The sequence below is a fragment of the Nesoenas mayeri genome (genome assembly GCF_963082525.1).
Source record: "Nesoenas mayeri genome assembly, chromosome: 14".
In the NCBI taxonomy this organism is placed as follows: domain Eukaryota; kingdom Metazoa; phylum Chordata; class Aves; order Columbiformes; family Columbidae; genus Nesoenas; species Nesoenas mayeri.
In genome coordinates this window covers 1143063-1156244 of record NC_137556.1, presented here as the reverse complement: position 1 = coordinate 1156244, position 13182 = coordinate 1143063, and the positions used below count along the sequence as shown (strand labels likewise).

The window sequence follows — 13182 nt, the reverse complement described above, 5'->3', positions numbered from 1 at the left end:
TCTTCTTTCAGGCCAGGACATCCCGTGTGTTTTGAAGAAGTGCAAGGCAAACCCAGCACGGGTCTCCCGTTTCTTGTGCTGCTCAGTTACCAGAGTTACTGTCACTTAGTCCTTTGGACCCTCGGAGCTTTCGGTGTTTGCAGGGGTGGCTCAGGACAGTGCTTCTCACCCCCCGCTTTCAAATTCAGACGCTTTCTCCAAAGCTCCCTGCAGAATGGACGCCAGGAGATGTGGCGCGCTCGCCATGTGGCACTGGCCCTCGCGCCGTGGGCTCCTGCTCCCCGGGTCCCTTCTCCAGCATTGGTTTTGAGCAGCCGGTGCCCGCCCTTCCCGCGCCCATCGGGCTGGAGCTCCGCACGGCTCGGGGCTCCTCGCGCTGTCTTCAGGGCTTGCTTTCTCTTTATTCCGGGAGCTTTTCCCCGCCGTGTCTAGCCGGGAAGGGAGGAAAGCGATCCTTGCCGGTGCCGTCCCGCAGCACGTCACCTAGCAACGTGCTGCTCGCGTGCTTCTGCTTGTTTAGCTGCAGGTATCTCCTTCTGGCCCAGCACCTATCTCCAGGAATGCCTATGCCGTACTTTCAAATGCTTTGTTATCAATAGAATGTGCCAGCTCTGATTGAACCCATGTCTTTTTTTCCCTGCCAAACGAGTTAAAGCCGTTTGGAGCGGAGCAGGGGTGCGCGGTGCCGCCGGCGCTGCGCCCGCGGTGCTGCTTGCGGAAAATTGCCATTTTTGTTAGTGGAGCTGCAATATCCTCCCTGTCTTTTCTTGTCGTTTAATGTGCTTTCTCATTAAGTAGTAAATAATTTATAGGTGTAGAGCAGGAGGATTTTACTCTGATTATCTTTCAGGCATTCAGGAATTATTTTTTTGCATGGACATAATTTGACATCTGAGCCTTGCTTTGTTCTTGCAGCAGCGAGATCCAGGTTCTCTGATGCAGATGGTGCTGTGTGGGGCTCCCAAGCCCTCCCACGGCTCTGCGTTGCATCCTGTGTCTCGCTGCATCTCTCGCTGCATGTTCTGCTGCGTTGCTGCTCCCTGCATCTCTCGCTGCATCTCTCGCTGCATCTCTTGCTGCATCTCTCGCTGCATCTCTCGCTGCATCCCCCGGCCCGAGGTGGAGCAGGGCTGCTGCCCCTGCCTGTGCATCCACTCCTCTCCTGGCAAAAGGTCAAAACAATTAAGGAGGCTGCAGAAGAAAAGTGCGTACGTGTATTTAGCAGAATTAATTATCTTTAATCGTTCACAGCTGCGGCCTGGCCAGCAGCGACTAGTTCCCTTTGGTTTTGCTGCGGTGGTGTTTTCTAGTTTACGTGTTTTAACCAACATGATAGTGATTGCTATCTCTAGCACAAATTGTTTTCCACTTATCGGCACAGATGGTTTCCATGGGATCTGCAGGGTGGCTGCTATTGGCCACAGCCCAGAGATCCGGCAAAGCCCGCTGTGTTTCGGCCCGTCGGTGGGAGCAGGCAGGGGTGCACGCAGCGGGGCGCTGGGGAGGGTGCTCTGCAGCACGAGCGGTGGTTGGCAAAAGAGGAGGAGAAAAAAACCCTCCAGGTCTTCTGCCTAAAAATACAACCCGGTGCTTATTTTACTCCACGTGGGGCAGCCCCGGGTCGTGCCGCCTGCCATGGACCCCGGCAGCGGCGCGGTGCTGGCCCTGCCATCTGCAGTGCTGGCCGTGGCACCCTTGGCACTGGCCCTGCCGTCCGTGGTGCTCGGCGGCTTCTTCAGGAGACCTAGCGTGGCACCTGTGCAGGACCAGGGGCAGCTGCTTCCCCAGAAATGTGCTTTTCTTCGGGTTGTTTTCCCCGAAGGTGCAGCCGGTGAGGAGGAGGCTGACGCCTCTTGGCACAGCAGGTCTGATTTCATCCCCGTGGCAGCTGTTTATGCTGCTGTCTGGTAACTATTCATTTGCTTGATTTATGTATCACTTCCAGTAAGTCATTCTTGTCCAGGACGTTCTGGAAATTTCCACTAGCCGCTGAGGCCTCTGAGATGCACTTCTCTTGTGCTCCTCGCCTGATTTGGCTGCCAAAAGCAAATAGTGAGCGAGCTCCGCTGACCTCCCCGGCCGGGCGCCGTCCTCCCGCGCTGCCGCCCGCTCGCCGTGCCTGGGGAATGATGGGGCTTTAGCCTGGCGCCTGTTTCTGATCCCTTTGGGTGAATCCCCAGCAGTTCGAGTGACCCAGAGGACCTGGGTGCTCTGGTGGCAGCAGAAGATTCGTCACACAGGAGGTGACTCCTCGTGGGCACGTTCTGCCTTGCGGGAGCTGCGGAATCCTTCCCGGGGCTCATCTGTCCCAGCTCTGGCTCCTGCCGGACATTTTTCTCCCCCCTCTTTCCTTTTTTCCCTTTTTCTCGTCCTGTTTTGTTTCTGTGCTTTGTGTATTGGTTTGGAGCATCAGGTTTGGAGCTGGTGAGCGCCGGTGCCTGCGGGTCCATCGCATGCTGCTGTGCGTGGAGCTGCGTGTCTGCGTGTGTGCACTGCCTGCACGTACCCTGCGCGGGCAGGGGAAAGGGGTGAACCAGCATCCAGAGTAGGGGAGAGGGAAAGTTTAGACTGACCAAGCTAAAACCAAAGCAAAAGCATCCTTGGTTTTGAAAATACAATTCTAAGCAACTATTTTAAATCATCCTGTTCCCAACTGGAACCGACGTCCTCCGAGTCTCCCTCCTCCGTCCAGCCGGGCTCTGTGCAAACTCCGGGGTATTCTTGGCAGTGCATGGGAGATTGCTCTGCAGATTAGTGTGAAATCTTCGCGTGCCCATCTTGCCTGGCTAATTTAATTAGAGCGTTTAACTGGAACCACCTGTGGCTCTGTGGCAAGACAAAGGCTGCAGAGGTTCGCAGTCCCCTGGCAGAGCCTCCGGCCGGGCTCCCCCGCACCCCGGCGTTAATGAAATCTGCATGTGTTTGCCGGAACGTCTGCCTTGTTTTCTTAGTTTTTGCATTAGGCTCCTGAAGATGATTTTACCTTTAACATAATTTGTTAGGGGGTGTTTTTTTCCACCAGGGAGGTTTGCAGGGAGGAAGGAGCCTGCCCTGTGCCTCCTCCTGCTCCTCGCGGGGATCCCCTGTGGTGCGGATTCACATCCCGCAAGGGCAGCGCTGGAGCGCGGTCGGTGGGTGCTTGGGCCTCCCCGGCTGCTGCAGGCAGTCTTTTGGATGGTCTTGATTTGTTTGCAAATGGCCCGCATCCATTTTTCTTCTGCTACCACCAAATAACCCACCGGATTATTGACAATGTACCAGTAGCTCAACTCCTTCCTCCGTCTCGAGTTGGGAGCGCGTTACAGCAGCAGCACAGCCAGCGCGGTCCCGAGCTGTGTTTGCAATTAGCAGCGGCGGTAACGATGATGCTGGGAATGCATTTGTTTGCTTTCCCGGTGTTTTCTCTGCTCATGGTTTGCAGTGAGGGGGATCCTTCCTCACCCCAACCCGTGCTGGCGCAGCAGCTCGGGTGCGATGGAGCGGGTCCTTACGGAGCAGTTGTGCTCCAGAGGTGCCCAAGCTCCGTGGGACGGGGCACCTCCTGGGCTGTGCTGTGTTTGAGGGGCTGGTGACGCTCCAGAGCAGGGAGCATGGCGGGGACGTGGTGTTGATGGGGTGTGCGGCTCCTGGGGACACAGTGTTGATGGGGTGTGCGGCTCCTGGGGACGCAGTGTTGATGGGGTGTGCAGCTCCTGGGGACGCAGTGTTGATGGGGTGTGCGGCTCCTGGGGACACGGCCCCGGGATCACCAGCCCCACGGTGCGAAGCGTGAGGCCGCTGCGTGTCCTCCCCCCGCCAGCTCCGGCTCCCTCTCACTCTTCTGGTTTTGTTTTTAATATGAGATTCTGCAGAATTAAAAAGAAAAATAGACAGGAAAAAAGCTGTAGGTGTTTGCTGCGCTTTTGGGGCTGGGCTTCTCGTAATGTGTAAATTAGCAAAAGGCTGTGTTCTGCAAATGAACTTTTAACCTCCTTAGCGGAGTGGTTGGTAGATGAGCAGTTTGCATTTTCTGGAAGCTTTTTCTTCCACCCTTCTCCAAAAGGTCCTTATATTTTCTGAAGAGCGCGCAGTTTCTACCCGGAGAGGAGCACATTGCAGAGCCCGCAGCATCTCCCTTGTCAGGTTCTTCCCAACTCCCGTGTCTTCATCCCGTGTAAGAGTCATTTCTGTAGATACAATAACAGGTGTGTTGAAAAGCTTACATCACCGATGCTGGGCGGCAGATCGTCTAGCAGCAGGGAATGTGGCACACACCGGGTTTTCCGTGGCGTTTTGGTGGTTGAACATCTCTGCCGAGCCCCCGTGGGGCGCCGGGACCTCCGCGAGAAGCACCAGGCCTGGGGTGCTACCCAAGTGTGGAGTCTCGTGGGCTCATGTTTGAACTTTACGTTGTTGGATAGAAGTTGTTGATAGCACATAATTATCTGGATTAATTTTAATTGTTTATCATGGTGAAACTGAAACTAAGTACAGAAACAGATTGAATCTAGAGTGAGCAAAAGATTTCCAATAAATAGCTGGCGTTTCCTCCATCCCCACAGAGTGGGACTTGGACATTTAATGAGAGCTTCTCTGGGTTGCCCTTTATGCTGAACAGACCCAATACTAAACCAAATTCACTTGTATAGATTTTAGTCAAATGTTGTTTCAACAGCGGAAAAGAGAATAAAAGTCACCAGCGCCAAGGTGTGTTTGAGCCGCGGTTCTCCCTGTGGTGCTGGGCTGACCCCCAGCCCCAGCTGGACCGGCTCCTCCGTCCATCTTCAACTGACTAAACCGCTCTTCTAGTCAAGATCTGGACTTTTTGTAACTACACCAAGCTTAGAAGGATATATGTTTAAAAATGTTCTTCTAGGTAGTTCTGCACACTGCGTTAAAGGGCAGGAAGGGCATCGGGTGAGTGGGTTTGTCCGTGCGTGACGGGATGCACAGAATCTGGGGGACTGTTCTTCCAGTTGTTGAGCAAACCCTTGTTCTGCTGGCCAAGGTGGGACAAGCGTTTACCTGCTGTTGTTAACCACGACTTTAATTTAGTCTACAAAGCTGGTTATTCCTTGATTCTCCTTCTTTCCATTTAAGCGAACTTTTTAGGAGTTTGGTGTCTTGGAGTGAAGGGCACTAATCCTGCGTTTGTGAAGTGAATATGCTCCAAAATACCTCTGAAGTGGAAGAAAAAACATCAAAACCCCTGCTTTGTTCCTCTTCCTGTGGCTGATGTATTTGTATGAATATACAGGTGGACACGAGGGTATTTCTGCCCGTTCCCGCGGTCAGGCTGTGCCCGTGGGCTCTTTCCCGTGCTCCCGTGGGGCTGCAGCGCTGTGGGAGCTGCACGCGGTGCTGGTTCCCGCTCCGGCCGCGCGTTGCCTCTGGCTGTGTTGTCAGGAAGGCTCGGCAGGTCGCTTTCCACCGCGGCAGATCTTCCACAGGATGTAGCCCCGCTGCCAATGCAGGTTTTCTTATTTCAGTGTGAAAGCTCCGGTGATTTCTGTTTGCAGTGGCAAACCCACCCGTGCAGCGGGGGCTTGGATGGGCGCCGCAGGGCTGGCAGCGCTTGTGTGCGGGACGGCTCTTTGGGTACAATCATAACTACTATCATAAGAGGGTTTGGTCCCTGGAGGGTGCAGATCCGCGGTGGTGCCGGGTGCTGCGGAAGGGTGACGGTCTCGGCATGGGGTGGCACTGGCACAGGGGGCAGCGTTTGCAGCCGGGGCAGCCGCCGTTCCAGCTCTGTCCCTGGGGACGTTTAAGGCGAAACCCCCTTTGGCTGGCTGTGTTCTGCAGCGACGTTCTAACATCAAGTCCTGGCCGTGCCCCTGGCTTTCAGCAGGGCGGCAGTGGGAACCGCGGCGCTGCCGACGCCGTGCCGGGCGTGGGGAACCGCGGCCTCGGGCTGGGGCTTGGCGAGCGGGTTCGGGATCCCCGGGATCTCACATCAAGCTCAGCTTGCCCTAAGCCAGAGGTGATGGTTTGGAAACCGAGGTGACTTGGTCTGAAAAACCTGAATCGGAGGAGTGTTGCAGCCCCGTACGTGTTTTCCTTGCAAGTCGCAGCACGTGTGGTATTCACGCTGATCAGGCTCGCAGATACTGAACTCCACGTTTGGCCTCTGCATCTGCTCGCTGCGATATGAGCGCTTGTTTTTTTTTCCTGGGAGTGAACCCAAGCATCCAGCTGTGGCCACATTCACCCGGGAGAAAAAGAGAGTCTTGTTGGAGCAAGTCGAACCGCCCAGAAACAGAGCAGGCGCACGTTTCGTCCCAGCTGAGCCGGGAAACCCGAGAGCAATGCGGCTGCTTGCTGAAAACCCCTTTAATTCTAGACGTTGCATCTGCAGGTTTTTTCCGAAAGTTTCCCCTTGTCTTTGCTGGGAGTTCTTTGTATTTCCCTGGTGATCTGCCCTCTTTTTGCATCCGCTGGCCTCCATCCGCATTCCTCGGCGCTTGGCTGTCCCCGCTGCGCGGCGGGGCGGCCGGCCGCGGTGCTGTGGGTGTCTGCAGAAGGCTCGTTGTGCAGCCAGTGGTGCCGTGCCCACGCGCCCGGCCCCGTCCTGCGTGCCGAGAACATGCAGTGACTGCACGGCAGCGGAGCGAGCCCAGGCGCTCGTCCTCCCCCGGCTCAGCCTCCTCTGGCCCTCGCAGAGCTCCCCACATCCAAGAGCAGCCCGAGCAGCGCCGGCACGTCCAGAGCCTCACGGACGCTGCAGGACAGGCGGCGGCGGTGCGGTTCGTAGGTGGACGGTTGCAGAGCGTGCCCGGCTGGGCGGTGCGGCGGGCTGGTCGCGCTCCCCGTGCCCGCTCGCGCGGCCGCCTGCCCGTGGCCACTGCCCGGCCGTCTCCCCAGCATGTGCCTTGCAAGAACCCTTGGCTAAATGCACAACTGACAGGCGTAGCTGCCTGGGACACCAGCAGTTAGTGCCGCAGGTAGAATCTCTTTTTAACATGACACAGCCTTTTTGGTTTTCTTACTGTGAGCAGTGGGTGGCATTTGTGTTTACAAGGGCACTTGATGAAGGATTTCGGTTTCCAATCCCTTCTGTTTCTGATATTGTAGGAGGGGAGCTTTGATTTTTAAAAAAATCTGCTTTTAGTACCTTGAAATATTTCCATCATTATTGTTGTTAGCCTTATTGTGAAACTTGAGCTGTGTCTTTCCTGACCCAAGTTTGCTTTTGCCAGAGCTCAGTGCTGGGTTCTGTGTGTGGTTCAGGAGTGACACGGATGCCATTGAGCCATGGCAGCGCGGAGACGTGACTGCGCAGACGGGCTTGGTTGTGGTGTCCTGGGGGGCAGCCCAGGCTGCTCATCAGCTGCAGCCCAATTAAACTCAGCGATGTGCAGGGATGACTCGAATGCACCCAGGAACATTTCCCAGAACTCATTAGGTTTTATCCCACAAACACCACCAATTGTGTGCGCTCGCAGCCGCCTGCTCTCTGTCCGGCAGCGCGTGCCATTCAAATTAAATGGGCAGCAATGGGGGAGCTGGTGGGGCAGGGACGCTGGCTGCGGGGTTTGGCTCCAATGGAAGCAGCTCTTGGGTCACCGCAGGCTCGCTGAGCCTCTGCCGGGCAGGGAGCTGCTGTTCCCGCAGACGAGATTTCCTGTATACCGCAAGCTGGCGGTGGGAGGGCGGCTGCTGCTCGGCTGGGTCCCGCGGCGCAGGTTCGTCCAGCAGATCCACAAACCCACACGTCACCGCCCGGGGGACGCTGGATGCGAAGGTGCTGCTGTTGGCCAGCGTGCTGTCAGCATTCGCTGTGCTTTTTATCCTTCATTCATGTCTGAGTCAAATGTAAGTGTTTATTTATCACAGACTGCCCAGAGCAGCTTCAGTGATTGTGAGGATCACCAGCCCTCTGCATGACCGGCTTTTCATGTGAAACAGAAGCTCTAACGAGGCTGGCAGACATGAAATGTATTTTTACCTGTTGCAATATGAATTAGCTGTGTTATTTTCCATCCTATAGGGTCTTGTTAGGCCAGACTTAACAAGCACTTTGTTTTCAAAGAGTCGTCCCAGGCATGGAAATAGAAACACTCCAGCCTTTGACTTTGTTCCTGCTCAGATGCCTGTTTTCTCAGAGGTTTTTCTCTGAGTCAGAGGAGATATGTGAACCAGTAACAGCACTTTGGCTGAGGCTGCTGTATGGAGGTGTTCAAAAGACACGTAGATGGGGTTCTTAGGGATGTGGTTTAGTGGTGGACTTGGTGGTGTTCGTTTAATGGCTGGACTCAATGATCTTAAAGGGCTTTTCCAACCAGATTCTGTGTTCATTTTACATATAAAATACAAGCAGAAGAGATTCCAGGCACAGAAAGCAAGCGTTCTGTGGGGAGCCGAGCCCTGGAGATGCTGCCTGGGGAGGTGCCAGTGCCCGGTGTGCCGGGTGCTCACCCCGGTAACAGCACAGACCAGCGTCCGCCGCGGCTGCATCCTCCCCTGGTGCCAGTTCACAGCCCACACGGCTCAAGTTCGTACGATTTTTGTCGCTCTTGGCTCTGCCCGTGGCGTGAAGCTGCAGCTCGGCCCCCAGCGCTGGGCTGGTGCTGGGTCCCGCCGTGTTACTGGGAGGACTGGGCAGCTCCCACGGGCTGCACCCCAACATTCTCCGCTGCTCCTGCAATACAGGCTGCTCTGGAGGTTGCTGGAGAAGTAAATGAGTTCTTTAATTGGATTTCCATGAAAATAGATACGAGCTGTTGACCAGGCTGAAGGAGCTGAAATGATTGGTGTCTGTCCAACGCGAGGCCCAGCACAGCGCATCGCAGCCCCCGCCCCGCCGCCTCTCTCCTCTGTGACTCGATGCCGATCGCAAGCCAGCGCAACAAAGAAATATTTACTGTCCCCGTATGCTTTCTGTGCACTGAAGCTTGACTACCAAGTACTCTGTATTAAATTATGGTTGGTCGTGCCAGTGATTATACAGTATCCAAGCAACCCAGGCATAATCTAATTTAACACACGACACAGATTTACTCCGCTCCTGTTCTCCTTTGTTTTTGTGGAAGTGAATGTAAAGCGAGCGCGTGTGCAGGGACATCCCAGGAAACACGGCCTGTCCCTTCCCGGCAGGGACACGCTCCAAAGCCAGCCCTGCTTTGGCTGGGTGCTCGCAGGAGCCACACATCTCCGCGCTTTGCACCGGTGGGTCGTGTCTTCACGGCACAAAGTCCCCCTGCAGGGTGGTTGGTGACACGTCGCTGGGGCAGCTGGTCCCTGGGCCGAGGGCTCCGTGGTGTGTCCTGCGCTGCCAGCCTGATCCCAGAGACACGAGGGAAGCGTCGTGTGCTGTGAGGAGGAGGAGGAACAGCCCAGAGCCCCAAGGTCTGCGACGGCACAGCACGTTGCAGGCGGGAGCGGAGACGTTGCTGCGCACGTTCCTCCTTCAGTTGTTGATTCCCAGCTCCTGCTTGTGCTGGAAGTGGCTTCTGCAAAGCGTGGGAGGAGAGAGAACTGAAAAAGGACCCATCTAAATTAATATTAGTGCAATTGCTTTCAGAATGTACCAGGGACCAGAAAGAAACAGCAGGTTAAAAGGAAAATGCAGCAAATACTTGGAAACCTTCTAAAGGGCAGCTCAGGAATGGCACTAACAGTGCCTGCCGAAAAGCACCAACATTAAGCACACTTTGGGAGGAGAACACATCATCCTTAGAAAGTGCGGCATTATTTTCTAGTACAAAAGAAGATGGAGAGGTATAATTTATAGTAAATTATCATGTGGATAATGGATGTGGAATTTGAAGGATGCGAAAGGTGAATCATGTTTTGTAGCATAGCTTTGGTAGCGCAGCATTGTGAAGCTGCTGCTGGAAAAGTACCCGTGGTACAGAGCAGGATGTCGGGGGCCACCAGACCCACACGGTCACCACATCCCCCCCCACTGCACAGACTGAACGCGAACCCAGAGGAGCTGGATTCTGGGTGCGGGGGGTTCCCCGCACGGGGCGGAACCGGCGCCGCGGGACCGTGTCCGGTGGGGAACCATTAATAGTCCAGTCTGAAATAATTAACAGGACCGTGCCCAGCTGCTTAGCTGTAATGAGTCAGTGACAACGCAATTTATTAGAGTGATGTATTACATGGTAACGGTTAATGAGAAATGGAGGGACCTAATTTTGTGAGACTTAGATCAATCCGGTTGTTTTTTTATAAATGAACGTTGTTTTACTAACCACAGAAGATCATTAAAATTATTATTTTATTAGTACTTTTGAAAAAGATTTGACTTACAGCTGCGTTTTTCAAAATCCAAATAGGAGCACGTGAACCTGTGTCTGAAATAGGGATATTGTTGCCATGTAAAAATGTCATTGGCATTTGTGAATGTCATGATAAGGAACTGCGTTGGAGTTGGGGTAAAGGTTTGAATCTCTAGATAAGTAGGAGGTTTTATCCTGTAAGTAAGTAAGTTTTTTCCTGAGTAAGAATTTGTTTCCTGTTGGACTTGTGCCCTTCTCGCTGCTCGGCGCGGTCGTGATCTCCCAAAGGCAGTTTGGTTCTACCCTGCCAGCTCTGCTGGCCGGGCAGGCTGGTGGCAGCAGCTGCGCCCGGCACTGTGCCAGCAAACCACCAAATCATGGAGCCACCAAATCATGGAGCCACCAAATCATGGAGCTGTCGAGCTATCAAATCATGGAGCCACCAAATCATGGAGCTGTCGAGCCATCAAATCATGGAGCCACCAAATCATGGAGCTGTCGAGCCATCAAATCATGGAGCCACCAAATCGTGGAGCTGTCGAGCCATCAAATCATGGAGCCACCAAATCATGGAGCTGTCGAGCCATCAAATCATCGAGCCACCAAATCATGGAGATGTCGAGCCATCAAATCATCGAGCCACCAAATCATGGAGCTGTCGAGCCATCAAATCATCGAGCCACCAAATCATGGAGCTGTCGAGCCATCAAATCATCGAGCCACCAAATCATGGAGATGTCGAGCCATCAAATCATGGAGCCACCAAATCGTGGAGCCATCAAGCCATCAAACCATGGAACCATCAAATCGTGGAACCACCAAATCATGGAGCCATCGAGCCATCAAATCACAGAGCCATCAAATACTGGAGCCACCAAATCATGGCGCCATTGAACCATCGCTGCTGGCACAGGGCTCCCTCCTCCTCTGGTATCACTGCTGTAACCGGAGCCTTTCCCGGGCAGCCCGTCTCGTTTCTCAGACACTAGCGATAAAATATTCGGAGGTTCCTGCCAGCGGGGCAGTTGTGGGTAAGAGGCCCCATGGAGCTCCCGAGGGACTTTGGCCAGGACCTCTGCACCTTTGAGTTGTGCCCCAGGACTCGGTGGAGCTGACAGCTCTGCGTGTTCTCCAGGGACATAGAGCGGAGGGGACACCACTTGCCTGGACAGGGGACGGGGCTGGAGCGGCTGTTGTGGGGAGCGCAGCCAGTCCCGCGGTGAGGAGCTCCTCTTCTGCCTGAGGGGCCGTGTGTAGGGGTGAGGAATGAAGAGTTCTTTGCTGGATCAAGTGAGATTTGGATAAAAGAGGATGGAAAGGATCTTTTCTTGTAAGCCAGCCCTCGCTTACACTGCTGAAATAAGCTAAACATGCACGCAAATGAGCTCTGAGGTGTCTTGGCCATGAGACAGTAAGAAAAGCTCACGGTGATAACTTTTTAGGACAATCCAGCAAGATCTGAGTCTCAGCCTCACTTTGTGCCAGGCTGGTGTGTTTGTGCCGAGAAAAAGGGAAAGAAAGAGTAAAGGAAAGAGACACTTTAAAAAACCCCTGGAGTTGAAATGGTGTGATTGCGCTGGCTGAAGTCATCGAGTTTTCTGCTTGAAGAAGTCGGGAGAAAACCACGGCAGTCATGGAGACGGGGCTGTAGGGCTGTCACGCACGTCCCGGTGTCACCCGGGCACGTGGCGTCGCTTACGTGTCGTCGTGTCACCCCAGCATGCGAGTCGGCGGAGCCGCGGTCCCGCGGGGCTGGTCTGTGCCTCACCGAGCCCCGGCGCTGGCAGCGGGACGTGACGCGGGGCCGGAGCGGAGGACCTGCCCCGGTCGGGCTCCTCATGCTTTGCACCAGTAAGACCAGTGGCCAGACTGGAGCTTCTCCAAAGTCACCCCCTCCCCAGGCGCCCAGTTGCACCAGGTCCTCAGCACGGGCCGTGGCGCTTTGTTGAACTGATCTGCTCCCGCTGGGCTGCGGCGCTTGGGACATAAAAATAGCTGGAGATGACAGGGAGGAAGGCTCGAGTGTCGGCGGGCGAGCAGGTGTCCGTGTCGGGTTCCTCGGTGGGCCGGGAAGGGCTCGTGTGCCCGCAGGAAAGCCCCATTGGCGTCCCAGTTTGGTGGGGCTGGATGGGGCTGACCTCTAGTGTGGGCAGAAGCTTAAACGGGTGAGAAGGAGCTGGATTTTGGAACATATTAGGTCACTCATTCAGTTGGAGAGCAGCGTGTGTCAGAGGTCCAACAATTTGTTTTCAGAAGGGTTTTGAGCATTAGTGATTCAAGATGTTTTCCTGGGAGTGGTTTGCAAGCCGAGCCTCGGCGGCCAGCGTAGCGTGGGGGTTTTGTGGGATTAGTCAATTCACTGGGGCTCAAAGGTCTCGTGTAACACAATAGTTAAATTTGTACTTTTCCACATGGCTGAGCCTTCAAGGAGCTCACCAGGAGTGTGAGAGTGCACCCGGCGGGGTGAGGTCGGTGCCAGCTGTGGCACAGGCACAGGGCTGCTCTGAGAATTGCTTCTGTCACCTACTTGTTTTTTCTTCTTTTCTTTTCCCAGAGTTGCAAATAATCACAAGCAGAACCTGATGACTGTTGCTAATCTGGGTGTGGTATTTGGGCCAACGCTACTCCGACCTCAAGAGGAAACAGTTGCTGCCATTATGGACATCAAGTTTCAGAACATCGTGATTGAAATTTTAATAGAGAACCATGAGAAGGTAATGGCTTTTCTTGCTTCTTTCAGTGCCGTTCATTTATGAAAACGAATTTGTCTGTTTTCATGAGCTGCAGCTTCTCCAAAACGGACAGTTCTGGGCGGTAGTTGTGTAACCAGCACTGCTAGTAACCAACCTCTTATGGCCATCTCAGTGTGAGTCGGCGTGTCCGCGTCGCCGCTACAGAAATCCCCCTTTCTTTCCCTTTTACATTGTTTAGTAGGAACTTGTCCTTAGTTTCAGAGAGATGAGTGCTAAAAGAAACC

The 13182-nt window shown here is 54.3% G+C and overlaps 1 protein-coding gene across 2 annotated transcripts in view; it reads left to right on the top strand.

Annotated features, from left to right (window-relative positions):
* The window catches only part of ARHGAP26 (Rho GTPase activating protein 26), a 128270-nt gene that overhangs the window by 73724 nt on the left and 41364 nt on the right, over positions 1-13182 (top strand). For both annotated transcript variants that reach the window (XM_080353170.1, XM_080353169.1), the window contains one exon: positions 12760-12919. In XM_080353170.1, the coding sequence (XP_080209296.1) occupies positions 12760-12919 (160 nt within the window). The remainder of the gene's footprint in view (positions 1-12759; positions 12920-13182) is intronic.